General features: G+C 43.1%; 1 protein-coding gene across 4 annotated transcripts in view; it reads right to left on the bottom strand.

The window, feature by feature from the left end:
- gab2 (GRB2-associated binding protein 2) overlaps window positions 1–20,625 on the bottom strand; it is a 199,627-nt gene that overhangs the window by 62,803 nt on the left and 116,199 nt on the right. For 3 of the 4 annotated variants that reach the window (XM_055878324.1, XM_055878323.1, XM_055878325.1), the window contains exon 2: window positions 11,046–11,349. In XM_055878324.1, the coding sequence (XP_055734299.1) occupies window positions 11,046–11,349 (304 nt within the window). Of the gene's footprint in view, window positions 1–10,824; window positions 10,872–11,045; window positions 11,350–20,625 lie in introns of those variants that run through there. The other variant, XM_055878326.1, reaches the window with a different exon arrangement.

The raw sequence follows: 20,625 nt of genomic DNA, 5'->3' as shown, positions 1-20,625 counted from the left end.
GGACCTCCTCAATGTCCACCTCTTGAACATCGGACTCTGAGGCCTCATCTTCACTGTCACTTTCCAACCTTGTTGAGGATGGCTCGTTGTCAGGCTCAAAAAACCTAAAATTTGCCCGGATGGCCACCAATTTGTATTGGTCAGCCTGTTGCGTGCTTTGGTGTGTGTGTTCCCAAACAAGGACCAGTTGCGCTCTGAGACGGCTGATGTTGATAGGATTTGGAGGATGATGGAGGCAACAGAAGAAAGAGCCTCAGATCCACAAAGTCCCTTCCACCAGGTGGAGCTTCAGGCAGAAGTCTTCAAGCTTTTTGATGTATTTCAGAACTGCAGTTTTCTCTGCTTGGAGCCACAGTGAAGTGGGCAGGGCAGTACGGAGTTCTTCTCTTACATCTGCCAGCAGAGTCTGAACATCAGACAGGATGGCATTGTCTCCCTCAATCTGTGGCAAAGGCTTCAGGAGGTTTCAGGAGTTTCAGGCTGCTTACTACTCTCTCCCAAAATACACCACCCAGGAGGATCCTCTTGATGGGGCTGTCCATATCGGCAGACTGTGATATGACCATTTCTTGGAGAGACTCCTTCCCCTCCAGGAGACTGTCAAACATGATGACAACACCACCCCAACGGGTGTTGTTGGGCAGCTTCAATGTGGTGCTCTTATTCTTCTCACTTTGCTTGTTGAGGTAGATTGCTATTGATAAGGTGTCTGATTCCTCATTTTCATCTCAAACAGAAGTAGAGGGACTTTTGTCAAAGGTTGCTTGTTGTGAGCGCTGAGGGAACTTTATGCACTTGGCCAGATGATTCTGCATCTTTGTTGCATTCTTCACATATATACAGTATATACATACGAGATGAGTAATGCGAGATATGTAAACACTCTTAAAGTGGCATTATTAAAGTGACAAGTGTTCCATTTATTAAAGTGGCCAATGATTTCAAGTCTGTAGGTAGAAAGCCGCCTCTCTGTGCTAGTGGTGGCTGTTTAACAATCTGATGGCTTTGAGATAGAAGCTGCTTTTCAAACTCTCTGTCCCAGCTTTGATGCACTTGTACTGACCTCGCCTTCTGGATGATAGCGGGGTGAACAGGCAGTGGCTCGGGTGGTTGTTGTCCTTGATGATCCTTTTTGCCTTTATGTGACATCGGGTGTTGAAGGTGTCCTGTATTCCTGGCCGTAGTGCTGGTTGTATTCCTGGTCGTATTCCTGGTCGTAGTGCTGGTCGTATTCCTGGTCGTATTCCTGGTCGTATTCCTGGTCGTATTCCTGGTCGTAGTGCTGGTCGTATTCCTGGTCGTATTCCTGGTTGTATTCCTGGTCGTAGTGCTGGTCGTATTCCTGGTCGTAGTGCTGGTCGTATTCCTGGTCGTATTCCTGGTCGTAGTGCTGGTCGTATTCCTGGTCGTATTCCTGGTTGTATTCCTGGTCGTAGTGCTGGTCGTATTCCTGGTCGTAGTGCTGGTCGTATTCCTGGTTGTATTCCTGGTCGTATTCCTGGTCGTATTCCTGGTCGTATTCCTGGTCGTAGTGCTGGTTGTATTCCTGGTCGTACTGCTGGTCGTATTCCTGGTCGTAGTGCTGGTCGTATTCCTGGTCGAAGTGCTGGTCGTATTCCTGGTCGTAGTGCTGGTCGTATTCCTGGTCGAAGTGCTGGTCGTATTCCTGGTCGTATTCCTGGTCGTATTCCTGGTCGTATTCCTGGTCGTAGTGCTGGTCGTATTCCTGGTCGTAGTGCTGGTCGTATTCCTGGTCGAAGTGCTGGTCGTATTCCTGGTCGTAGTGCTGGTCGTATTCCTGGTCGAAGTGCTGGTTGTATTCCTGGTTGTATTCCTGGTCGTATTCCTGGTCGTATTCCTGGTCGTAGTGCTGGTCGTATTCCTGGTCGTAGTGCTGGTCGTATTCCTGGTCGTAGTGCTGGTTGTATTCCTGGTCGTAGTGCTGGTTGTAGTGCTGGTCGTATTCCTGGTCGTACTGCTGGTTGTATTCCTGGTCGTATTCCTGGTCGTATTCCTGGTCGTATTCCTGGTCGTATTCCTGGTCGTAGTGCTGGTCGTAGTGCTGGTCGTATTCCTGGTTGTATTCCTGGTCGTATTCCTGGTCGTAGTGCTGGTTGTATTCCTGGTCGTAGTGCTGGTTGTATTCCTGGTCGTATTCCTGGTCGTATTCCTGGTCGTATTCCTGGTCGTAGTGCTGGTCGTATTCCTGGTCGTAGTGCTGGTTGTAGTGCTGGTCGTATTCCTGGTCGTATTCCTGGTCGTAGTGCTGGTCGTATTCCTGGTCGTATTCCTGGTCGTAGTGCTGGTTGTATTCCTGGTCGTAGTGCTGGTTGTATTCCTGGTCGTATTCCTGGTTGTATTCCTGGTCGTATTCCTGGTCGTAGTGCTGGTCGTAGTGCTGGTCGTATTCCTGGTTGTATTCCTGGTCGTATTCCTGGTCGTAGTGCTGGTTGTATTCCTGGTCGTAGTGCTGGTTGTAGTGCTGGTCGTATTCCTGGTCGTATTCCTGGTCGTAGTGCTGGTCGTATTCCTGGTCGTAGTGCTGGTCGTATTCCTGGTCGTAGTGCTGGTTGTATTCCTGGTTGTATTCCTGGTCGTATTCCTGGTCGTAGTGCTGGTCGTATTCCTGGTCGTAGTGCTGGTCGTATTCCTGGTCGTAGTGCTGGTCGTATTCCTGGTCGTATTCCTGGTCGTAGTGCTGGTCGTATTCCTGGTCGTAGTGCTGGTCGTATTCCTGGTCGTAGTGCTGGTTGTATTCCTGGTCGTAGTGCTGGTTGTAGTCCTGGTCGTATTCCTGGTCGTATTCCTGGTCGTAGTGCTGGTCGTATTCCTGGTTGTATTCCTGGTCGTATTCCTGGTCGTAGTGCTGGTCGTATTCCTGGTTGTATTCCTGGTCGTAGTGCTGGTCGTATTCCTGGTCGTATTCCTGGTCGTATTCCTGGTCGTACTGCTGGTCGTATTCCTGGTCGTATTCCTGGTCGTAGTGCTGGTCGTATTCCTGGTCGTAGTGCTGGTTGTATTCCTGGTCGTAGTGCTGGTTGTATTCCTGGTCGTATTCCTGGTCGTATTCCTGGTCGTAGTGCTGGTTGTATTCCTGGTCGTAGTGCTGGTTGTATTCCTGGTCGAAGTCCTGGTCGTATTCCTGGTTGTATTCCTGGTCGTATTCCTGGTCGTAGTGCTGGTCGTAGTGCTGGTCGTATTCCTGGTCGAAGTCCTGGTCGTATTCCTGGTCGTATTCCTGGTTGTATTCCTGGTCGTATTCCTGGTCGTAGTGCTGGTCGTAGTGCTGGTTGTATTCCTGGTTGTATTCCTGGTCGTAGTGCTGGTCGTACTGCTGGTCGTATTCCTGGTCGTATTCCTGGTCGTATTCCTGGTCGTATTCCTGGTCGTATTCCTGGTCGTACTGCTGGTCGTATTCCTGGTTGTATTCCTGGTCGTAGTGCTGGTTGTATTCCTGGTTGTATTCCTGGTCGTAGTGCTGGTTGTATTCCTGGTCGTAGTGCTGGTTGTATTCCTGGTCGTAGTGCTGGTTGTATTCCTGGTTGTATTCCTGGTTGTATTCCTGGTTGTATTCCTGGTCGTAGTGCTGGTCGTAGTCCTGGTCGTATTCCTGGTCGTAGTCCTGGTCGTAGTGCTGGTTGTATTCCTGGTCGTATTCCTGGTCGTAGTGCTGGTTGTATTCCTGGTCGTATTCCTGGTCGTAGTCCTGGTCGTAGTCCTGGTCGTATTCCTGGTCGTAGTCCTGGTCGTAGTGCTGGTCGTATTCCTGGTCGTATTCCTGGTCGTAGTGCTGGTTGTATTCCTGGTCGTATTCCTGGTCGTACTGCTGGTCGTATTCCTGGTCGTATTCCTGGTCGTAGTGCTGGTTGTGTTCCTGGTCGTAGTGCTGGTCGTAGTGCTGGTCGTAGTGCTGGTCGTAGTGCTGGTCGTAGTGCTGGTCGTATTCCTGGTCGTACTGCTGGTCGTATTCCTGGTCGTATTCCTGGTCGTATTCCTGGTCGTAGTGCTGGTTGTATTCCTGGTTGTATTCCTGGTTGTATTCCTGGTTGTATTCCTGGTTGTATTCCTGGTCGTAGTGCTGGTTGTATTCCTGGTCGTATTCCTGGTCGTAGTGCTGGTTGTATTCCTGGTTGTATTCCTGGTTGTATTCCTGGTCGTAGTGCTGGTTGTATTCCTGGTTGTATTCCTGGTCGTATTCCTGGTCGTAGTGCTGGTTGTATTCCTGGTCGTAGTGCTGGTTGTATTCCTGGTCGTAGTGCTGGTTGTATTCCTGGTTGTATTCCTGGTCGTATTCCTGGTCGTAGTGCTGGTCGTAGTGCTGGTCGTAGTGCTGGTCGTATTCCTGGTCGTAGTGCTGGTTGTATTCCTGGTCGTAGTGCTGGTTGTATTCCTGGTCGAAGTGCTGGTTGTATTCCTGGTCGTACTGCTGGTCGTATTCCTGGTTGTAGTGCTGGTCGTAGTCCTGGTTGTATTCCTGGTCGTATTCCTGGTCGTAGTGCTGGTTGTATTCCTGGTTGTATTCCTGGTTGTAGTGCTGGTCGTATTCCTGGTTGTAGTGCTGGTTGTATTCCTGGTTGTAGTGCTGGTTGTAGTGCTGGTTGTAGTGCTGGTCGTATTCCTGGTTGTATTCCTGGTCGTATTCCTGGTCGTATTCCTGGTCGTATTCCTGGTCGTATTCCTGGTTGTATTCCTGGTTGTATTCCTGGTCGTAGTGCTGGTCGTATTCCTGGTCGTAGTGCTGGTCGTATTCCTGGTTGTATTCCTGGTCGTAGTGATGGTCGTATTCCTGGTCGTATTCCTGGTCGTATTCCTGGTCGTAGTGCTGGTCGTAGTGCTGGTCGTATTCCTGGTTGTAGTCCTGGTCGTATTCCTGGTCGTAGTGCTGGTCGTATTCCTGGTCGTAGTGCTGGTCGTAGTGCTGGTCGTATTCCTGGTCGTATTCCTGGTCGTATTCCTGGTCGTATTCCTGGTCGTATTCCTGGTCGTAGTGCTGGTCGTATTCCTGGTCGTAGTGCTGGTTGTATTCCTGGTCGTAGTGCTGGTTGTATTCCTGGTCGTAGTGCTGGTCGTAGTGCTGGTTGTATTCCTGGTTGTATTCCTGGTCGTAGTGCTGGTTGTATTCCTGGTCGTAGTGCTGGTTGTATTCCTGGTTGTATTCCTGGTTGTATTCCTGGTCGTAGTGCTGGTTGTATTCCTGGTTGTATTCCTGGTCGTACTGCTGGTCGTATTCCTGGTTGTAGTCCTGGTCGTAGTGCTGGTCGTATTCCTGGTCGTATTCCTGGTCGTAGTGCTGGTCGTAGTGCTGGTTGTATTCCTGGTCGTATTCCTGGTCGTAGTGCTGGTCGAAGTGCTGGTTGTATTCCTGGTCGTATTCCTGGTCGTATTCCTGGTCGTAGTGCTGGTTGTATTCCTGGTCGTATTCCTGGTTGTATTCCTGGTCGTATTCCTGGTCGTAGTGCTGGTCGAAGTGCTGGTTGTATTCCTGGTCGTATTCCTGGTCGTAGTGCTGGTTGTATTCCTGGTCGTATTCCTGGTTGTATTCCTGGTCGTATTCCTGGTCGTAGTGCTGGTCGTAGTGCTGGTCGTATTCCTGGTCGTATTCCTGGTCGTATTCCTGGTCGTAGTGCTGGTCGAAGTGCTGGTTGTATTCCTGGTCGTATTCCTGGTCGTATTCCTGGTCGTATTCCTGGTCGTAGTGCTGGTCGTAGTGCTGGTCGTATTCCTGGTTGTAGTCCTGGTCGTATTCCTGGTCGTAGTGCTGGTCGTATTCCTGGTCGTAGTGCTGGTCGTAGTGCTGGTCGTATTCCTGGTCGTATTCCTGGTCGTATTCCTGGTCGTATTCCTGGTCGTAGTGCTGGTTGTATTCCTGGTCGTATTCCTGGTTGTATTCCTGGTCGTATTCCTGGTCGTAGTGCTGGTCGAAGTGCTGGTTGTATTCCTGGTCGTATTCCTGGTCGTAGTGCTGGTTGTATTCCTGGTCGTATTCCTGGTTGTATTCCTGGTCGTATTCCTGGTCGTAGTGCTGGTCGTAGTGCTGGTCGTATTCCTGGTCGTATTCCTGGTCGTATTCCTGGTCGTAGTGCTGGTTGTATTCCTGGTCGTATTCCTGGTCGTAGTGCTGGTCGTATTCCTGGTCGTATTCCTGGTCGTATTCCTGGTCGTATTCCTGGTCGTAGTGCTGGTCGTAGTGCTGGTCGTATTCCTGGTCGTATTCCTGGTCGTATTCCTGGTCGTATTCCTGGTCGTAGTGCTGGTCGTATTCCTGGTCGTATTCCTGGTTGTATTCCTGGTCGTAGTGCTGGTCGTATTCCTGGTCGTAGTGCTGGTCGTATTCCTGGTCGTATTCCTGGTCGTAGTGCTGGTCGTATTCCTGGTCGAAGTGCTGGTTGTATTCCTGGTCGTAGTCCTGGTCGTATTCCTGGTCGTATTCCTGGTCGTATTCCTGGTTGTATTCCTGGTCGTAGTGCTGGTCGTATTCCTGGTCGTATTCCTGGTCGTAGTGCTGGTCGTATTCCTGGTCGTAGTGCTGGTCGTATTCCTGGTCGTATTCCTGGTCGTATTCCTGGTCGTATTCCTGGTCGTAGTGCTGGTCGTATTCCTGGTCGTATTCCTGGTCGTAGTGCTGGTCGTATTCCTGGTCGTATTCCTGGTCGTATTCCTGGTCGTATTCCTGGTCGTATTCCTGGTCGTATTCCTGGTTGTATTCCTGGTCGTATTCCTGGTCGTAGTGCTGGTCGTATTCCTGGTCGTATTCCTGGTCGTATTCCTGGTCGTATTCCTGGTCGTAGTGCTGGTCGTATTCCTGGTCGTATTCCTGGTTGTATTCCTGGTCGTATTCCTGGTCGTATTCCTGGTTGTATTCCTGGTCGTATTCCTGGTCGTAGTGCTGGTCGTAGTGCTGGTTGTATTCCTGGTCGTATTCCTGGTCGTAGTGCTGGTTGTATTCCTGGTCGTATTCCTGGTCGTATTCCTGGTCGTAGTGCTGGTTGTATTCCTGGTCGTATTCCTGGTCGTATTCCTGGTCGTAGTGCTGGTCGTATTCCTGGTCGTATTCCTGGTCGTATTCCTGGTTGTATTCCTGGTCGTAGTGCTGGTTGTATTCCTGGTCGTATTCCTGGTCGTATTCCTGGTTGTATTCCTGGTCGTAGTGCTGGTTGTATTCCTGGTCGTATTCCTGGTCGTATTCCTGGTTGTATTCCTGGTCGTAGTGCTGGTTGTATTCCTGGTCGTATTCCTGGTCGTAGTGCTGGTTGTATTCCTGGTCGTATTCCTGGTCGTAGTGCTGGTTGTATTCCTGGTCGTATTCCTGGTCGTATTCCTGGTCGTAGTGCTGGTTGTATTCCTGGTCGTATTCCTGGTCGTAGTGCTGGTCGTATTCCTGGTCGTATTCCTGGTCGTATTCCTGGTTGTATTCCTGGTCGTAGTGCTGGTTGTATTCCTGGTCGTATTCCTGGTCGTATTCCTGGTTGTATTCCTGGTCGTAGTGCTGGTCGTATTCCTGGTCGTAGTGCTGGTCGTATTCCTGGTCGTATTCCTGGTCGTAGTGCTGGTCGTATTCCTGGTCGTAGTGCTGGTTGTATTCCTGGTCGTATTCCTGGTCGTATTCCTGGTCGTATTCCTGGTCGAAGTGCTGGTTGTATTCCTGGTCGTAGTGCTGGTTGTGCTGGTAAATTGACATATCTGTGATATCCAATATTTCTTCCCAGCTGTATGTATTAACACTTAAGGTTTCCTGGGCTAACAATGTAAGAAATAATACATTACAAAACGAAATACTGCAGTCTACTAAGGACTTGAAGCGAAGCTGCCATCACGATCGGCGCCATCTTGCAAAGATCCTTGATTGAGGTCCACCTGTGGTTAATGAAATTGATTGGACATGATTTGGAAAGGCACAGTTGACAGTGCACGTCAGAGCAAAAACCAAGCCATGAGGTCGAAGGAATTGTCCCTAGAGCTCCGAGACAGGACTTGAACCCGTTTGAACATACTGTATCTGGAAAGACCTGAAAATAGCTGTGCAGCGACGCTCCCCATCCAACCTGACAGAGGTTGAGAAGATCTGAAGAGAGGAATGGGAGAAACTCTCCAAATACAGGTGTGCCAAGCTTCTAGCGTCATACCCAAGAAGACAAGGCTGTAATCGCTGCCAAAGGGACTTCAACAAAGTACTGAATAAAGGGTAATGTAAATATGATAGCAAATTCATACAAATAAACAAAACTAAAAATGTGTAGATTGAGAGGAAAAACAATTTAATACATTTTAGAAAAAGGCTGTAACGTAACAAACAAAATGTGTAAAAAGTCAAGGGGTCTGAACACTTTCCAAATGCATGGTATACTGTGGTTTTATACTGTATACCCTGATGTTATTACACTGTGGTTTTATACTGTATACCCTGATGTTATTACACTGTGGTTTTATACTGTATACCCTGATGTTATTACACTGTGGTTTTATACTGTATACCCTGATGTTATTACACTGTGGTTTTAATAAGACGACACCCTGATGTTATTACACTGTGGTTTTATACTGTACACCCTGATGTTATTACACTGTGGTTTTATACTGTACACCCTGATGTTATTACACTGTGGTTTTATACTGTACACCCTGATGTTATTACACTGTGGTTTTATACTGTATACCCTGATGTTATTACACTGTGGTTTTATACTGTATACCCTGATGTTATTACACTGTGGTTTTATACTGTACACCCTGATGTTATTACACTGTGGTTTTATACTGTACACCCTGATGTTATTACACTGTGGTTTTATACTGTATACCCTGATGTTATTACACTGTGGTTTTATACTGTACACCCTGATGTTATTACACTGTGGTTTTATACTGTATACCCTGATGTTATTACACTGTGGTTTTATACTGTATACCCTGATGTTATTACACTGTGGTTTTATACTGTACACCCTGATGTTATTACACTGTGGTTTTATACTGTATACCCTGATGTTATTACACTGTGGTTTTATACTGTACACCCTGATGTTATTACACTGTGGTTTTATACTGTACACCCTGATGTTATTACACTGTGGTTTTATACTGTATACCCTGATGTTATTACACTGTGGTTTTATACTGTACACCCTGATGTTATTACACTGTGGTTTTAATAAGACGACACCCTGATATTATCATCTAAGCTGAAGCTATTGAGGGATCCAATCATACGGTCCCAGGAAACACACAACCGCCACACAACGTTGTCCCAGCAAACACACAACCACCACACAACGTTTTCCCAGCAAACACACAACCGCCACACAACGTTGTCCCAGCAAACACACAACGTTGTCCCAGCAAACACACAACCGCCACACAATGTTGTCCCAGCAAACACACAACCACCACACAACGTTGTAGTAGCAGCACCCCAGCAAACACACAACCACCACACAACGTTGTCCCAGCAAACACACAACGTTGTCCCAGCAAACACACAACCACAATATAACGTCCCAGCATTGTGATATCATATAGCAGATGTACTGTTCTCTGCCTGCCGTTTTGACAATGAGGCAAAACTGATCCGATTAGAGAATGTAGGAGGAAGGAGAGAGGGGGATTAAGAGAGAGAGACCCAGAAAACAACCCCTAACCTACTGCACCTCAGATACAAAACAACCCCTAACCTACTGCACCTCAGATACAAAACAACCCCTAACCTACAGCACCTCAGATACAAAACAACCCCTAACCTACTGCACCACAGATACAAAACAACCCCTAACCTACTGCACCTCGGATACAAAACAACCCCTAACCTACTGCACCTCAGATACAAAACAACCCCTAACCTACAGCACCTCAGATACAAAACAACCCCTAACCTACTGCACCTCAGATACAAAACAACCCCTAACCTACTGCACCTCAGATACAAAACAACCCCTAACCTACAGCACCTCAGATACAAAACAACCCCTAACCTACTGCACCACAGATACAAAACAACCCCTAACCTACTGCACCTCAGGTACAAAACAACCCCTAACCTACTGCACCACAGATACAAAACAACCCCTAACCTACTGCACCTCAGATACAAAACAACCCCTAACCTACTGCACCTCGGATACAAAACAACCCCTAACCTACTGCACCTCAGATACAAAACAACCCCTAACCTACAGCACCTCAGATACAAAACAACCCCTAACCTACTGCACCTCAGATACAAAACAACCCCTAACCTACTGCACCTCAGATACAAAACAACCCCTAACCTACAGCACCTCAGATACAAAACAACCCCTAACCTACTGCACCACAGATACAAAACAACCCCTAACCTACTGCACCTCAGGTACAAAACAACCCCTAACCTACTGCACCACAGATACAAAACAACCCCTAACCTACTGCACCTCAGATACAAAACAACCCCTAACCTACTGCACCTCGGATACAAAACAACCCCTAACCTACTGCACCTCAGATACAAAACAACCCCTAACCTACTGCACCTCAGATACAAAACAACCCCTAACCTACTGCACCACAGATACAAAACAACCCCTAACCTACTGCACCTCAGGTACAAAACAACCCCTAACCTACTGCACCACAGATACAAAACAACCCCTAACCTACTGCACCTCAGATACAAAACAACCCCTAACCTACTGCACCTCAGATACAAAACAAGACTCCTAGGTGGGTGGGGCTAAGGGCTGGGTGTAGGTTCAGGGGTCATAGTACGTACCGTAGTTGTTCTGCTCTGACTGGTTGAACCAACCAGGTTAAAGGTTAAGTAGGATTCAGGGGTCAGAGGTCAGGGGTTCGTACCGTGGTTGTTCTGCTCTGACTGGTTGAACCAACCAGGTTAAAGGTTAAGTAGGATTCAGGGGTACGTACCGTGGTGGTTCTGCTCTGACTGGTTGAACCAACCAGGTCAAAGGTTAAGTAGGATTCAGGGGTACGTAGCGTGGTTGTTCTGCTCTGACTGGTTGAACCAACCAGGTTAAAGGTTAAGTAGGATTCAGGGGTCAGAGGTTAGGGGTACGTACCGTGGTTGTTCTGCTCTGACTGGTTGAAGCCACACAGCTGACAGATAGAGCGAACCCACTTGTTCATCTCCTCCTCGGTCTCTGCCACCAGGTAAAAGGTACGCTCTGACGTCTTGATGTCGAACACGAAGCTATCCTGAAACTCCTTCCTCTTGAAGGTCAGCCCGGCGTCCACCTGCTCACAGCAGTGCAGGTCGATGATCCGGATGGGCTTCTTAGACCGGTCGTTCTTATAGTACTCCAGGACATCGGGGTCGCCAGACATACGACCACTACGCAGGATGAACCAACGCTTTTTCCACGCCTGGAGAGAAGAAGAGAAATACAAAAAAACAAAAAAAACAGGGATTAGACAAATGATATAACCGTGGAAACAAAAACAACAACTCTCTCTGTGTGTGATCTCAAACCTGACCGGCGCTCAATTCAAAAGTCAAAATCGGACCAACTTCAACAAGTCATTTTAGTCAACAGTGATTCCCCTGAAGAAACAAAGTCATCAACTCTGTCTGTGTCTGTTCCCGCAGTCTGTTCCCGCAGTCTGTTCCCGCAGTCCGTTCCCATGGTAATGGTGTAAGAGACAGTTGAGCAACAGTTGGGGAGTTAACTCTTATCAAACACACAGATTGAGATCAGAGGCAGAGTTGGTGGTTTGGGGGCAGGTGTTACTCCCCCCCACGTATTTCCTGTGCTGCTCATATCCCTCAGAGAGAAGAGAGAGACACACACACACACACACACACACACACACACACACACACACACACACACACACACACACACACACACACACACACACACACACAGATCCTCCGTGACAGCTTCACTCCAGCAAACACACCTGCAGGGGGCTGGCTCCTCCCTATCACAAAAGTGACTGACAGCTGGACAAGCCAATAAGAATCTACACCAAACGTGGATGTCCAATGGAGTGCAGCCGAGGGAATGTCCTCTCAGGCGGTGACAATAAAAACAAAGGCCTTCATAAAGCAAATATTACGAATACAATGACTGACACAATGTTATGGAGCCTGTAGCCTGTACACAGAGACAGATACAATGTTATGGACACCTGTAGCCTGTACACAGAGACAGATACAATGTTATGGACACCTGTAGCCTGTACACAGAGACAGATACAATGTTATGGAGCCTGTAGCCTGTACACAGAGACAGATACAATGTTATGGACACCTGTAGCCTGTACACAGAGACAGATACAATGTTATGGAGCCTGTAGCCTGTACACAGAGACAGATACAATGTTATGGACACCTGTAGCCTGTACACAGAGACAGATACAATGTTATGGACACCTGTAGCCTGTACACAGGGACAGATACAATGTTATGGAGCCTGTAGCCTGTACACAGAGACAGATACAATGTTATGGACACCTGTAGCCTGTACACAGAGACAGATACAATGTTATGGAGCCTGTAGCCTGTACACAGAGACAGATACAATGTTATGGACACCTGTAGCCTGTACACAGAGACAGATACAATGTTATGGACACCTGTAGCCTGTACACAGAGACAGATACAATGACTGACACAATGTTATGGACACCTGTAGCCTGTACACAGAGACAGATACAATGTTATGGAGCCTGTAGCCTGTACACAGAGACAGATACAATGTTATGGACACCTGTAGCCTGTACACAGAGACAGATACAATGACTGACACAATGTTATGGACACCTGTAGCCTGTACACAGAGACAGATACAATGTTATGGAGCCTGTAGCCTGTACACAGAGACAGATACAATGTTATGGACACCTGTAGCCTGTACACAGAGACAGATACAATGTTATGGACACCTGTAGCCTGTACACAGAGACAGATACAATGTTATGGAGCCTGTAGCCTGTACACAGAGACAGATACAATGTTATGGACACCTGTAGCCTGTACACAGAGACAGATACAATGTTATGGAGCCTGTAGCCTGTACACAGAGACAGATACAATGTTATGGACACCTGTAGCCTGTACACAGAGACAGATACAATGTTATGGAGCCTGTAGCCTGTACACAGAGACAGATACAATGTTATGGACACCTGTAGCCTGTAAACAAAGACAGATACAATGTTATGGACACCTGTAGCCTGTACACAGAGACAGATACAATGTTATGGACACCTGTAGCCTGTACACAGAGACAGATACAATGTTATGGACACCTGTAGCCTGTACACAGAGACAGATACAATGTTATGGACACCTGTAGCCTGTACACAGAGACAGATACAATGTTATGGACACCTGTAGCCTGTACACAGAGACAGATACAATGTTATGGACACCTGTAGCCTGTACACAGAGACAGATACAATGTTATGGACACCTGTAGCCTGTACACAGAGACAGATACAATGTTATGGAGCCTGTAGCCTGTACACAGAGACAGATACAATGTTATGGACACCTGTAGCCTGTACACAGAGACAGATACAATGTTATGGACACCTGTAGCCTGTACACAGAGACAGATACAATGTGTACAAACAGTATAGACAGTAGTTATATAGGATGGTGTGTATAGACAGTAGTTATATAGGATGGTGTGTATAGACAGTAGTTATATAGGATGGTGTGTATAGACAGTAGTTATATAGGATGGTGTGTATAGACAGTAGTTATATAGGATGGTGTGTATAGACAGTATTTATATAGGATGGTGTGTATAGACAGTAGTTATATAGGATGGTGTGTATAGACAGTAGTTCTATAGGATGGTGTGTATAGACAGTAGTTATATAGGATGGTGTGTATAGACAGTAGTTATATAGGATGGTGTGTATAGACAGTATAGACAGTAGTTATATAGGATGGTGTGTATAGACAGTAGTTATATAGGATGGTGTGTATAGACAGTATAGACAGTAGTTATATAGGATGGTGTGTATAGACAGTATTTATATAGGATGGTGTGTATAGACAGTATAGACAGTAGTTATATAGGATGGTGTGTATAGACAGTATTTATATAGGATGGTGTGTATAGACAGTAGTTATATAGGATGGTGTGTATAGACAGTAGTTATATAGGATGGTGTGTATAGACAGTAGTTATATAGGATGGTGTGTATAGACAGTAGTTATATAGGATGGTGTGTATAGACAGTAGTTATATAGGATGGTGTGTATAGACAGTATAGACAGTAGTTATATAGAATGGTGTGTATAGACAGTATAGACAGTAGTTATATAGAATGGTGTGTATAGACAGTATAGACAGTAGTTATATAGGATGGTGTGTATAGACAGTATAGACAGTAGTTATATAGGATGGTGTGTATAGACAGTATAGACAGTAGTTAAATAGGATGGTGTGTATAGACAGTAGTTATATAGGATGGTGTGTATAGACAGTAGTTATATAGGATGGTGTGTATAGACAGTAGTTATATAGGATGGTGTGTATAGACAGTAGTTATATAGGATGGTGTGTATAGACAGTAGTTATATAGGATGGTGTGTATAGACAGTATAGACAGTAGTTATATAGGATGGTGTGTATAGACAGTAGTTATATAGGATGGTGTGTATAGACAGTAGTTATATAGGATGGTGTGTATAGACAGTAGTTATATAGGATGGTGTGTATAGACAGTAGCTATATAGGATGGTGTGTATAGACAGTAGTTATATAGGATGGTGTGTATAGACAGTAGTTATATAGGATGGTGTGTATAGACAGTAGTTCTATAGGATGGTGTGTATAGACAGTAGTTATATAGGATGGTGTGTATAGACAGTAGTTATATAGGATGGTGTGTATAGACAGTAGTTATATAGGATGGTGTGTATAGACAGTAGTTATATAGGATGGTGTGTATAGACAGTATAGACAGTAGTTATATAGGATGGTGTGTATAGACAGTATTTATATAGGATGGTGTGTATAGACAGTATAGACAGTAGTTATATAGGATGGTGTGTATAGACAGTATTTATATAGGATGGTGTGTATAGACAGTAGTTATATAGGATGGTGTGTATAGACAGTAGTTATATAGGATGGTGTGTATAGAAAGTAGTTATATAGGATGGTGTGTATAGACAGTAGTTATATAGGATGGTGTGTATAGACAGTAGTTACATAGGATGGCGTGTATAGACAGTAGTTATATAGGATGGTGTGTATAGACAGTATAGACAGTAGTTATATAGAATGGTGTGTATAGACAGTATAGACAGTAGTTATATAGGATGGTGTGTATAGACAGTAGTTACATAGGATGGTGTGTATAGACAGTAGTTATATAGGATGGTGTGTATAGACAGTATAGACAGTAGTTATATAGGATGGTGTGTATAGACAGTATAGACAGTAGTTAAATAGGATGGTGTGTATAGACAGTAGTTATATAGGATGGTGTGTATAGACAGTAGTTATATAGGATGGTGTGTATAGACAGTAGTTATATAGGATGGTGTGTATAGACAGTATAGACAGTAGTTATATAGGATGGTGTGTATAGACAGTAGTTATATAGGATGGTGTGTATAGACAGTAGTTATATAGGATGGTGTGTATAGACAGTAGTTATATAGGATGGTGTGTATAGACAGTAGTTATATAGGATGGTGTGTATAGACAGTAGTTATATAGGATGGTGTGTATAGACAGTAGTTATATAGGATGGTGTGTATAGACAGTAGTTATATAGGATGGTGTGTATAGACAGTAGTTATATAGGATGGTGTGTATAGACAGTAGTTATATAGGATGGTGTGTATAGACAGTAATTATATAGGATGGTGTGTATAGACAGTAGTTATATAGGATGGTGTGTATAGACAGTAGTTATATAGGATGGTGTGTATAGACAGTAGTTATATAGGATGGTGTGTATAGACAGTATTTATATAGGATGGTGTGTATAGACAGTAGTTATATAGGATGGTGTGTATAGGCAGTAGTTATATAGGATGGTGTGTATAGACAGTAGTTATATAGGATGGTGTGTATAGACAGTAGTTCTATAGGATGGTGTGTATAGACAGTAGTTCTATAGGATGGTGTGTATAGACAGTAGTTCTATAGGATGGTGTGTATAGACAGTAGTTATATAGGATGGTGTGTATAGACAGTAGTTATATAGGATGGTGTGTATAGACAGTATAGACAGTAGTTATATAGGATGGTGTGTATAGACAGTAGTTATATAGGATGGTGTGTATAGACAGTATAGACAGTAGTTATATAGGATGGTGTGTATAGACAGTATTTATATAGGATGGTGTGTATAGACAGTATAGACAGTAGTTATATAGGATGGTGTGTATAGACAGTATTTATATAGGATGGTGTGTATAGACAGTAGTTATATAGGATGGTGTGTATAGACAGTAGTTATATAGGATGGTGTGTATAGACAGTAGTTATATAGGATGGTGTGTATAGACAGTAGTTATATAGGATGGTGTGTATAGACAGTAGTTACATAGGATGGTGTGTATAGACAGTAGTTATATAGGATGGTGTGTATAGACAGTATAGACAGTAGTTATATAGAATGGTGTGTATAGACAGTATAGACAGTAGTTATATAGGATGGTGTGTATAGACAGTAGTTACATAGGATGGTGTGTATAGACAGTAGTTATATAGGATGGTGTGTATAGACAGTATAGACAGTAGTTATATAGGATGGTGTGTATAGACAGTATAGACAGTAGTTATATAGGATGGTGTGTATAGACAGTATTTATATAGGATGGTGTGTATAGACAGTATAGACAGTAGTTATATAGGATGGTGTGTATAGACAGTATAGACAGTAGTTAAATAGGATGGTGTGTATAGACAGTAGTTATATAGGATGGTGTGTATAGACAGTAGTTATATAGGATGGTGTGTATAGACAGTATAGACAGTAGTTATATAGGATGGTGTGTATAGACAGTAGTTATATAGGATGGTGTGTATAGACAGTAGTTATATAGGATGGTGTGTATAGACAGTAGTTATATAGGATGGTGTGTATAGACAGTAGTTATATAGGATGGTGTGTATAGACAGTAGTTATATAGGATGGTGTGTATAGACAGTAGTTATATAGGATGGTGTGTATAGACAGTAGTTATATAGGATGGTGTGTATAGACAGTAGTTATATAGGATGGTGTGTATAGACAGTAGTTATATAGGATGGTGTGTATAGACAGTAATTATATAGGATGGTGTGTATAGACAGTAGTTATATAGGATGGTGTGTATAGACAGTAGTTATATAGGATGGTGTGTATAGACAGTAGTTAGATAGGATGGTGTGTATAGACAGTAGTTATATAGGATGGTGTGTATAGACAGTAGTTATATAGGATGGTGTGTATAGACAGTAGTTATATAGGATGGTGTGTATAGACAGTAGTTATATAGGATGGTGTGTATAGACAGTAGTTATATAGGATGGTGTGTATAGACAGTAGTTATATAGGATGGTGTTTATAGACAGTAGTTATATAGGATGGTGTGTATAGACAGTATAGACAGTAGTTATATAGGATGGTGTGTATAGACAGTATAGACAGTAGTTATATAGGATGGTGTGTATAGACAGTAGTTATATAGGATGGTGTGTATAGACAGTAGTTATATAGGATGGTGTGTATAGACAGTAGTTATATAGGATGGTGTGCATAGACAGTAGTTATATAGGATGGTGTGTATAGACAGTAGTTATATAGGATGGTGTGTATAGACAGTAGTTATATAGGATGGTGTGTATAGACAGTATAGACAGTAGTTATGTAGGATGGTGTGTATAGACAGTAGTTATATAGGATGGTGTGTATAGACAGTAGTTATATAGGATGGTGTGTATAGACAGTAGTTATATAGGATGGTGTGTATAGACAGTAGTTATATAGGATGGTGTGTATAGACAGTAGTTATATAGGATGGTGTGTATAGACAGTAGTTATATAGGATGGTGTGTATAGACAGTAGTTATATAGGATGGTGTGTATAGACAGTAGTTATATAGGATGGTGTTTATAGACAGTAGTTATATAGGATGGTGTGTATAGACAGTATAGACAGTAGTTATATAGGATGGTGTGTATAGACAGTATAGACAGTAGTTATATAGGATGGTGTGTATAGACAGTAGTTATATAGGATGGTGTGTATAGACAGTAGTTATATAGGATGGTGTGTATAGACAGTAGTTATATAGGATGGTGTGCATAGACAGTAGTTATATAGGATGGTGTGCATAGACAGTAGTTATATAGGATGGTGTGTATAGACAGTAGTTATATAGGATGGTGTGTATAGACAGTAGTTATATAGGATGGTGTGTATAGACAGTAGTTATATAGGATGGTGTGTATAGACAGTAGTTATATAGGATGGTGTGGATAGACAGTAGTTATATAGGATGGTGTGTATAGACAGTAGTTATATAGGATGGTGTGTATATACAGTAGTAATATAGGATGGTGTGTATAGACAGTAGTTATATAGGATGGTGTGTATAGACAGTAGTTATATAGGATGGTGTGTATAGACAGTAGTTATATAGGATGGTGTGTATAGACAGTAGTTATATAGGATGGTGTGTATAGACAGTAGTTATATAGGATGGTGTGTATAGACAGTAGTTATATAGGATGGTGTGTATAGACAGTAGTTATATAGGATGGTGTGTATAGACAGTAGTTATATAGGATGGTGTGTATAGACAGTAGTTATATAGGATGGTGTGTATAGACAGTAGTTATATAGGATGGTGTGTATAGACAGTAGTTATATAGGATGGTGTGTATAGACAGTAGTTATATAGGATGGTGTGTATAGACAGTAGTTATATAGGATGGTGTGTATAGACAGTAGTTATATAGGATGGTGTGTATAGACAGTAGTTATATAGGATGGTGTGTATAGACAGTAATTATATAGGATGGTGTGTATAGACAGTAGTTATATAGGATGGTGTGTATAGACAGTAGTTATATAGGATGGTGTGTATAGACAGTAGTTATATAGGATGGTGTGTATAGACAGTATTTATATAGGATGGTGTGTATAGACAGTAGTTATATAGGATGGTGTGTATAGGCAGTAGTTATATAGGATGGTGTGTATAGACAGTAGTTATATAGGATGGTGTGTATAGACAGTAGTTATATAGGATGGTGTGTATAGACAGTAGTTCTATAGGATGGTGTGTATAGACAGTAGTTATATAGGATGGTGTGTATAGACAGTAGTTATATAGGATGGTGTGTATAGACAGTATAGACAGTAGTTATATAGGATGGTGTGTATAGACAGTAGTTATATAGGATGGTGTGTATAGACAGTATAGACAGTAGTTATATAGGATGGTGTGTATAGACAGTATTTATATAGGATGGTGTGTATAGACAGTAGTTATATAGGATGGTGTGTATAGACAGTATTTATATAGGATGGTGTGTATAGACAGTAGTTATATAGGATGGTGTGTATAGACAGTAGTTATATAGGATGGTGTGTATAGACAGTAGTTATATAGGATGGTGTGTATAGACAGTAGTTATATAGGATGGTGTGTATAGACAGTAGTTACATAGGATGGTGTGTATAGACAGTAGTTATATAGGATGGTGTGTATAGACAGTATAGACAGTAGTTATATAGAATGGTGTGTATAGACAGTATAGACAGTAGTTATATAGGATGGTGTGTATAGACAGTAGTTACATAGGATGGTGTGTATAGACAGTAGTTATATAGGATGGTGTGTATAGACAGTATAGACAGTAGTTATATAGGATGGTGTGTATAGACAGTATAGACAGTAGTTATATAGGATGGTGTGTATAGACAGTATTTATATAGGATGGTGTGTATAGACAGTATAGACAGTAGTTATATAGGATGGTGTGTATAGACAGTATAGACAGTAGTTAAATAGGATGGTGTGTATAGACAGTAGTTATATAGGATGGTGTGTATAGACAGTAGTTATATAGGATGGTGTGTATAGACAGTATAGACAGTAGTTATATAGGATGGTGTGTATAGACAGTAGTTATATAGGATGGTGTGTATAGACAGTAGTTATATAGGATGGTGTGTATAGACAGTAGTTATATAGGATGGTGTGTATAGACAGTAGTTATATAGGATGGTGTGTATAGACAGTAGTTATATAGGATGGTGTGTATAGACAGTAGTTATATAGGATGGTGTGTATAGACAGTAGTTATATAGGATGGTGTGTATAGACAGTAGTTATATAGGATGGTGTGTATAGACAGTAGTTATATAGGATGGTGTGTATAGACAGTAGTTATATAGGATGGTGTGTATAGACAGTAGTTATATAGGATGGTGTGTATAGACAGTAGTTATATAGGATGGTGTGTATAGACAGTAGTTATATAGGATGGTGTGTATAGACAGTAGTTATATAGGATGGTGTGTATAGACAGTAGTTATATAGGATGGTGTGTATAGACAGTAGTTATATAGGATGGTGTGTATAGACAGTAGTTATATAGGATGGTGTGTATAGACAGTAGTTATATAGGATGGTGTGTATAGACAGTAGTTATATAGGATGGTGT

This window comes from Salvelinus fontinalis, chromosome 23, assembly GCF_029448725.1.
Source record: "Salvelinus fontinalis isolate EN_2023a chromosome 23, ASM2944872v1, whole genome shotgun sequence".
Taxonomy (NCBI): domain Eukaryota; kingdom Metazoa; phylum Chordata; class Actinopteri; order Salmoniformes; family Salmonidae; genus Salvelinus; species Salvelinus fontinalis.
The sequence above is the reverse complement of the archived record's forward strand: the minus strand, read 5'-3'. Positions and strand labels throughout refer to the sequence as shown.